Below are 9,518 nucleotides of genomic sequence, written 5' to 3' on the forward strand. Positions count from 1 at the left end.
ATTTTTCTTAAACTGTGTGCAATTCTTAAAGTTTGACTTGGTTTGGGACTCCAGAATTAGAATTCTATTAAACAAGTCAACTGAATTCTATATGAAATAACTTTTGGCCCAACAACACATCATAAGTAGTTGAATTTAGTTAAGCAACACAAAGAGGCCTAATTATCGACAAATTAATTCAAATAGAGATTAGACGACCTAAGAGAATTCGATACCATGACTTTTTTTTTTTTTACCAAGCAATTTAAAGACACTTGGTATAATTCAATTCTACATTGGACAACTTAAGAGAATTCAATATGATGTGGTTTCTTGCTGAATAACTCAAAGAGACTTGGTAGAGTTCAAATTTAGTTTGCTAACTAAAAAGTACTTATTTTACAAAAAAAAAAAAAACTTAATTTAATGAATTTCATAGTTATCTTAGTTATATGGTTCTTAGGTCTTTTTATTATATTATAATAGATCTTACATAAATAAATTCAATCATGATATTAAATAGATGTACTTTCATCTTAATTCACCTAAACACAACTTATGCGCATTCAAAAGTTCGTCTCTAATGCTTTATCACTACACTAACCATTTAGCATAAACCGATTCAGGTTTACGATCCTGAATCATGAGAATAAGCTAGATTTAGAATTATACTATTTGATTTTTGTCTAGTTTCCATCACTATGTATGTATCGGAAGAAATCTCGAAACAATAATTGAAGAGTATATATGCTAAGTATTTTTCTTTAAACCACCAGTATACCTCTTTCCAACAGATGAATGATCTTCGAAGCAAGAGTTGTCTATCACAGAAAGAATAGAGTAATCATGCTAAGTATTGCTCGAAAAGTACAGTTATGGAAAAAAACTACCTATCCCAAAGAAACTAGGTTTAGTTCTGCACATAAAGTTACCATCTGTGTTGCTAATGAAACAGACATGCTACACTTCCAAAACAAGATGTCCAGTAGTTCACAGTGAAGACTACCGGCCACGAAGATGTATCAGTTCCACCTACGCCACGGCCACAAAGATGTTGTCTTCTGTCGTATGCATGAGAGATCAAAATATCTGAAACTGGAAAACACAACGAAACATGTGTTAGCAAGCCCTGTTGCCGGAAGTATCCAAGTGTTCTCAGAGCATGCAGATCTGTTCAGTACTGTTTCAGGGGAAAAAGGAATATCGAAGCATAGGATTACGAATAGTTATAGCCAACACTGAATGGTACAGTGTAAACCGGCACACCTGCGAGATTTTATAACACAATCCGTCTAGTCTTTCTAAATCCTGAGTTCACAATCAGGTTAAATATAAGAGCATCTCGATATCTGTTTGGATATAAAATATTAAAGAGTTCTACTTGTTACAGTGCATTGTCACTACTAATTGCATCCAAAAATTGCAAAATTTTCCAATTAAATGTTGATGCACAGAGAAACAAAGAGCTACATGTTAAAATGAATCTAATCCTTGCAGCTCCAGTGAGTTTTTAAGAACTCAGAGGAAAAACAATTACATTGTAGTGTTGGCGTTATAAGACAATTGTATGAGTGCGACGAAAAGTTAATATGGCAAGTCACTACAATGGATAAAACAAAAAAATATTTATATATAAGAACATTTAGATATAATCTCAATGCATGATATAATTTTGTATAGTTCCAATATATAGTTAGCAGAGTTGAAATCTATTAGAGTGAAGATGTAATAGGAAGAGAGATTTGTAGAGAGTTCCATGGAGAGAGAATATTCATGTAGACACTTCAAATATTTGGGAGTTGGGACACATATAACTTGATGATGATATTATAAGAAAGTTGCTGCCATACAACATTATTATAAGAAAATTGTTACTCTGCAACGTTATTTAAGAAACATGAACTGGAAACATTGATTAGATCTGAACTAGAGATGTGAATAAGAGGATAGGCAGATTGAGTTGACTATAGTGAGCGGTGGTACTTCAAATTGACGGAAAAAAGAGAAAGATTTGCAGTTCCAATGGCCTAGAACGTAACTTTAGACCGATCACTTCAAGATATAGGCATGGTCTGATTTTCACCCGACTTGAAATCCAAAAATAGAAGTTATGTGGGTTGATCTTGCTCCCACAACCACTTAAAGGCTTGATCTTAACAAGCAGACTAGTCTCTTTTATGGTTCTCTACCTTTTGTGAATCTCATGCAAATGAAATGTTTTCTTAAAAAATGTAAAACCGCCACATTAGCAGTCCCCCAGGCGGGGCCGTCCCTACCATTGGGAGGGAGGTAAAGCAGGGAAGCCCAAGTGGTAAGTGCTTGGGCGAGGGTCTACAAAGGCAGTGAAACCATCTGCTAAGTTTTGATCCTCCGACCACTACAGTCTTATCCCAAGCACTTATACTAAACCATGCCCTTGAGGACAGATGAAATGTTTTTCTTGATCACACTTTCTATGGATCTCATGCTGAATAGGTGGAGCATACATAGATAAACTCTACCCATAAACTTGCAAGTTCAAGAAGCATTTGTCAAACTAGTCCTTCCAATGCAGATAAATTGAGTTGGATTGGAATTGGCAAGAGGCAATGTAATTTTGTCCAATATCTAGGACATGGTTTGGTGCAACAAAAATCAAACCTTATCCCACTAAGTATTAAATAGGATTGGCTATATGAATCCTCTTATGTCATTAGGCTCCATCCTTTATTATATCATTATTTATATTTAAATAACTGTTATCCTATTTTACTATTGCTATCCAAGTCTTCTTTAGTCATTCTCTTCCGCGTTTAATGTGTGTATTTGTCATAGTTTCACATCGTCTAACTGGAACATTTATTGATTATCATTTGTACCTTAAACATGTCTCTTAAATTTTTTCCCTGATAGACGCAATACCTTAAATGTATCTCTTAGAGTTTTCCCTCGATAGGCGCAACTCAAACTCTCTCCTCGTATGTACGCACATTCACTAACATTTAACTCCATATAACGTAGCAAACCGTCATTTCGTAAAACTTCCTTTTGAGTTTTAGAAGTACTTTACGATCACAAAAAATAGTTGATGCTCTCTTCCATTACAATCATCGTGCTTGTATTATATGTAACACAACTCTATCAACCCCTCCATCATTTTGCAAAAACAATCATAAATACTTAAAGCTCTCCGTTACATGTAATAACTCATCATCTCTTATCTTAACAATTGTCTAACTATGTTAATATTGCTAAATTTAAATTTTATATATTTTATCTTTACTCTCCATTACATGGGTTCAATGGTTGCGAAAAAATGAAATGGTAAATCGCAAAGATCTCATAAAAATAGAATGTATTATGATATGTTTTTTCAAAATTGGTCAAATTTTCATCAATGTTGTTTCTGATCAATGAGGAAAAGAACCTAGGTTGGAGATCACACAAGGCTCTACAAGTTTACGATCTGCTGGAGCCATTGGACTATATTTTGGTGCTGCTGAAGTGCTTAGGAGGTGACAAGAACAAGAGGTGATTTGTCTTGGGGAAACGATGGAGTGCCAATTGAGGAAAAAGTTCCAATATTGGGAGAAGATAGAGCGACGAGGAAAGCTTGTCGTCCATGTCACGGAGTGTTACATTGTTCTGAAACTCACTACCGATTTTCACAACCTTGGCAGTGAGTGAAGCTTAGTCAAGGTGAGAATTTGCATCAGTCTCATATCTGGATCATATTACCATCACAATAAGCAGCAGCAGTCTTGGATTTGAAATAAGTTGGTGTCACTTTGAGCACCAAAAATATCAAATTTCGCTAAGGCAAGACTCTATTGGGTTCCATACCAATTATAGTCTTTTATCAACAAGGATATGGTCAATTGCTTTTGTCTAGCATGAGATGTCGAAGAACTAAAAGTCAAACACGCTAGTGATATCCCCACTGCAAGGTCTAAGTCAGAAGCTGTTGATGTTCTCTCCCCTACATTTCACTTCACAGATGAGATTGGAATACCAAAAAGTGGACACCAACACTGTCAAATTGTGACCAGTAAACACGACATAAAGATCTTAATTGCTCTAACTTTGTTTAGGTCTGTTGAAATATCCCTCCACAAAGATAATATACCTAGAAAAGACCCTAGAATTGTAAGGAGCACACTTCTTCACGTTAACAAAAGTACTAGGCAAATGTGTTAGTGTCATGCTCTTTGTTATAGATTAGGATGCCATCAAACCAAACTATCAAAGATTTTCCTATATAAGGTTTGATTCATTACTCTCATAAATGTAATTAGGGTTTTCGAAAGCCCAAAGGATATAACTAACTACTCATATAGTCCATCTTATATTTTAAAGATGGTTTTCTACTCATCCTCTACCTTAATCCAAATCTAATGATATTCATTGTGCAGTTCAATCTTGGAGAATCATTTGGTTCCAACTGTCAAATTGGGTATGTAATTAATTCTAATTAGGAGAAACTTATACTTGGTGGTGATGAGATTATCAATGCACATTTTTCAAAAGTCATAAATGTAGGGACGATATAAGGACCCATACTTTCTCTAATAAAGACTTTCTCTAGGAGTCTTTCCACTTGACGATTAAGTTCAATGTACCCCTAAAGATACCAATTGGAGCAGCATGAACTAATCATGTTGCCAAAGGCTCAAACTCTCGACTCACAGAAATACAAAAAATATTTTTAATTGAATGATAATTCTATACATAGGATTCTAAGCTCGTTTATAGATTTGAAATAAGATCAAGTCATCTAATAAAAAGTTTATTTTATCTGAAATTATAATCAACTTTTAGAAGACCCAATTGATGCTCATAAACTAATCGTGTTGCCAAAGACTTGAATTCTTGACTTGAAAAGAAAAATATTATTGAAAGAAGTCCTAATACAAGGTAGCCTAACCCCTTTTATAGGTTGAAAAGGAGATCAGTTCTTTGTAAAAATATAACTTGTTAGCTAAAACTACAAATTTAAAAACTCCTAAAATTTTTCAAGTAAATTTAAACAAAATTTTAAAGAAACTCCAATTGCGTCAACCATTTACCTTATAGCTCTCAACCTCCATTAATGTACTAAGGTCCTGCCATGAAAATCTTATAGATCAAGCGTCTCCAAACTTTTGCTTGTACAAGGTCGCCCATAACACTCACCTATATGAGATCACCCTACCTTTAGTAGACAAGCAAGACAACCTCCTTTGACTCTACAAGATCATTATAGTGGCCTCAATAATGCTCCACCTTTACAAACGTCATTTCAACTTCGAACAAGATCTCAAACGGTATGGAGAGAAAGATCACTAAAACCAATGGACCAAAAGGAGCTTGACTTTCTCTTGATATGGAAAATGTTGAAGTTAGTTCCATTAAGCAAGTATGTTAGCTATTATGCCTATATATTAGGACTTTCTATCTCAAATAATTAGTCATTTTGGGATGGAATAAGCTCCCCTATAGAAAAATGGAGCTAGAGCTACACTTGTACCGCTAAGTAATTATAGGCATGAGAAGGCGCATTAAAGCTAGAATGCTCAATGCCCATTAGTCCAAAACGGACAAGTATAGTCCACAAAAAAACTATATATGTGAAGAGTGTCTTGCTCTCAAATCACTAATCATTTCACGATAGGCTCCATCCCTATTCAACAATAAATGTAAGACATAATTGAAGTTAATAAATAGATGATGAAGGAAGAACATTGAGGCATGGAAAGAATAGGAGGTATACGGTATACCCTCTATATCGATCCCATTCAAGAGTATTAAAGAAAAACACCAAGAGGGAGAAAATATAGGTTTTTTCCCTCTCATATATTACAAATTAGGCTCAACTTATTTTACATAATGCAAAAAAGAACAAGTTAGGAAGAAAGGAAAACAGCTTCCACGAGAATAATTCTGAGAGTTACCTATCCTATTGCAAACTATATGTGAAATTATGAGAAGTGTTAACAAAGTTTCTAATAATAAGCTGTCAAGTACTTTAAATGCCTGCCATGATTAATACAAGAATAACATACAGCAAGTTGTTCCTAGTACAAATAGATTTGAATATATGATATTGCCTTAGATGTGCACCTAACCCTTCTAGCATAATCCTTTTAAGCCAAAGTCCTGATTTAAATTTAGCAATGTCCTTCTAATCCAGTAATCATCATGGCTTGAAATACCATGTTGAGAAACTTAAACACTTTGTTATTAGTATATCAACATTTATGTCTTCAATACCAATCCAACGGGTATCTATAACATTCTATAACTGTCATCCATCAATGGAAAAACTGGTCAAAAGGAAGATGTGATAATGAAATGCTATTTTAATCTTCAGAAACTGATGTGTAAATTAACACCTAAATGTTGCTTTAGGTTTTCGTCAACTTGCACTATAAATAAAACATATAATAGATATAAAGGATAAAGAGTATACGTCATAATGACGCAAGCACTAACTGTTAGATGGGTAAGTAAGCTTCCAAATATGAATCAAGCTATCCACAGGAATAGGCCATAAAAGGTCAGAATAAAGCCTTACCTTGAGTGACTGAAGATTGCTTATGGTACTTGAACAAGTTTTATCCAAAATAGCCTCGACAAATTGGAGCTGCACACAAGCACTTCTTATTATGGATTGATCCAGTCCCAGGACCATAATCATATGTCAGTTCAGTCATAGGAGGAATGTGCTTCATTGCAAAGAACATTATATGTGGATACTCTTCATCACCATGATCATATAAAACAGGTTGCCAGAAGACATTTGGCGAGCAGCTATGATTAATAAAACGTGCTATGTTGCCAGAATTCTTTGCGCTTAATGTAATGGGAAATGACCTAAACACCTCAGTTTCGGTACTTAATTCTGCCTCTTCCAATAATTCAGGCCTACAATTGAATCCCATTGCTTTTTCACCGAGATAAGTAGCTTGAAAGATATACTCATCCTCTTCAATTTCATCTTCAAGTTTGCTCCTATCAATAACTTCACCTGTATATTCACAAATAAATGTACCTGCTCTAATAGGGTCCCATGAACGAAGGCCCCAACCACGATCACTTGTCCTGAAAACTTCAAAGTGAAGCCTGATACCCTTGAGAGTCACCCTATTTCGGCAATTAAATGTGCATTGGCAAGATGAGCAACACTCATAAATCAATGGCTTACGACATACAAGAAGACCCATTGAATTGTATGGTAAATCACCCCCATTGTGGTTGGCACAGGAGCAGTTCATATCACCAGGAAGACAAACACTAAGGCACATACAACCCTGTAGAGGCTTCATCATGTCAATAGGGTGGGGATACTTGACACTTGTTATGTATACAAAATGGTTTGGCCCTCTCTCATCATCAACATCATTGACAAGGCAAACAGGAATATTTTCTGCACCTGATGATATGTCAGGTAATATCACTTTACCTCTACTTGATGGATTTTCTTTCCACTTCTGGGTCATTTTCCATATTGCAATTCCATCAGGTTGTCCTGGTTCTCTTAGCAACTTGTACTTAAACATGTTGAACCCTGCCTTATTTTTCTCTGTCCATGAGCTTTCAATCATATAAAGTCCATCGTAGATGTATATTTTACCAGTTGGACAGTTAATATCTTTAGCACTACGTACAACCCGAATCTGATTCTTCCTGTGAAAACTTCTATCAAGAGCAAGATTACCTCTTTCCAGTTTCTGGTTGTCTGGTTTTTTGTCATTCTTGCCACTACCTCCCTGGCCACTGTAAATCAAGACATCAATGTCATCCTCTTCGTTCTCATAGCCGCCGGATGACACAACACAAATAGCAATAGGCTCATCTTTGTCACCGAAACTAGTTGTCAGGTAATCAATACCAGCCATACTAAGAGAATGCAAACCAATCAAGTTCATCTCAAACCTGAAATAGAAAATATCTCCAACTTCAACTCCTGGAATAGATCCGATCCTTTTTCCCACATTAGTCTTCACATTCCTAGCAGACATAATGGACCCAGCTTTCAAATAGTGATGATTACTCTCATCTTTTGCCTCATCCACCTGAAGAAGTCTCCTGCGGAGTGAATCAAAATTCATAAGGATCATATCCACCGACTCTCTTGGGTCATCTGGCATAGGTAGTGACAAGGGAAGTGGCTTTATTGAACTCTTAATAAGTCGTTTGCGCTTAGCATCTGACCCTGAGCTTCCTGCTTGTAATTTTTTATCCCTCTTGCCCGAGGTTCGACTTTTACCTTTGGAAGGAGGATTCTCCTCCTCCTCATCATCATCCACAAGTAGAATGCTTGCTCCTCCTGTCCAAAAGGAATTAGCACCAGACTTCGTTGCAACATGAGCAGCTCCCTCATTCATGGAAGAAGGGACTTTATTTGGGGTGAAAAGTGAAGGATCAAGACCTGAAAGAGACGAGCCAAAGGGACTGATGCAAACAAGGGGTGGCACATTTGACCGTGTAACCATATCGAAGCCTAATGGTGCAGGGAACATTGGAGCCAAAGATCTCAATGGTTTCACATCCAATACCCCATTTTCAGCCACCGGAGTGCAATTAGATCTTCTTTCCATGACCAAACAAGCAAAAGATGATGCCGAATAAGAAGACCAAACTCTGACAAACTAGTAGTTCGTTCCCTTCCTCAACCAGTATGAACCTCTACAAAAACACTAAGAAAGAAGTTAACACCATGAGCAATAACTTCTAAAGACGCAGAAGCAACAAAGAATTATCTAAACTGGGAAAAGGGACTATTTGGAGACCTTAGAGCTCATAAAAAAAAGCTAAGTAAAGCAAAACTGCATTAAAATACAATAAATTGCAATAAAAAAAACTTTTTCCCACGATTAAATCGCATGATACTAAGTGAATAAGTCAACATCATTGAAACATACAAAAATAGAAAGAAAAGGAAAAAACAAGAGATCACAAAGGGAGCAGAAAAGAAATTCAAACGCGACTAAAACCATCTTAGGGTTACCTCAGCGAGTCAAACCGCCCTTTGCAAACCCGTGAGCACGGAAGTCGAAATCGACGAGATTTCGATAGAGGAGCAGCTTCATCAACGCATCTAACAAGCAGCCAATCGGAGAAGGAGGAATACAATTCGAAGCACCGAGATTACGAATCAAAGAGATTCAAACGCGTGCGACGGGTAGGTCGCCTCAGCGCTGGGGGCATCGATCTGCCTTAGGCGGCTACTCGCCCTCGCAATCTAGGCGCGGGCGCTTGCAATTTGGGTTTGCCTAATTGGGCTTCTAATGACGTGCGATGAACACAATGTTGAGAGGAAAAGTAGGAAAACCTAAAATTGGATTAAATTAAAAAAAGGAACAAATTAATCGAATTTAAAATTTTGATTTTGGTTATTTTAGAATTTTAATTTTTTAAAAATTATAGATTTTAAAGAATTCAAATTTTGAAATTATTAATTTTCGGTTAATATGAATAAATTAATTTTTAAAAAATCATTAATGTTGATTTTTAAAAATACACCATCACATCATTGTCCTTCAACTCTAAGACTGCGCCACGTGGTGTTGGACATTTCA

General features: G+C 36.0%; 1 protein-coding gene across 2 annotated transcripts; it reads right to left on the minus strand.

Annotated features, from left to right (window-relative positions):
* Nucleotides 1–725: 725 nt before the first annotated feature.
* LOC122007085 (histone-lysine N-methyltransferase, H3 lysine-9 specific SUVH1-like) lies at nucleotides 726–9,262 on the minus strand. 2 transcript variants are annotated; one of them, XM_042562854.1, is made up of 3 exons: nucleotides 8,948–9,262; nucleotides 6,512–8,625; nucleotides 726–1,074 (listed from the first exon to the last, which is right to left on the minus strand). In XM_042562854.1, the coding sequence occupies exon 2, from the start codon at nucleotides 8,535–8,537 to the stop codon at nucleotides 6,552–6,554; it is 1,986 nt and encodes a 661-aa protein (XP_042418788.1). In that variant the 5' UTR covers nucleotides 8,538–8,625; nucleotides 8,948–9,262; the 3' UTR covers nucleotides 726–1,074; nucleotides 6,512–6,551. The 2 variants fall into 2 exon arrangements, with proteins under 2 accessions (XP_042418788.1, XP_042418790.1); XM_042562856.1 differs by having other exon boundaries at nucleotides 6,512–8,636; nucleotides 8,948–9,258.
* Between the last annotated feature and the right edge of the window lie 256 nt (nucleotides 9,263–9,518).

This window comes from Zingiber officinale, chromosome 7B (assembly GCF_018446385.1).
Source record: "Zingiber officinale cultivar Zhangliang chromosome 7B, Zo_v1.1, whole genome shotgun sequence".
NCBI classification, from domain to species: Eukaryota; Viridiplantae; Streptophyta; class Magnoliopsida; order Zingiberales; family Zingiberaceae; genus Zingiber; species Zingiber officinale.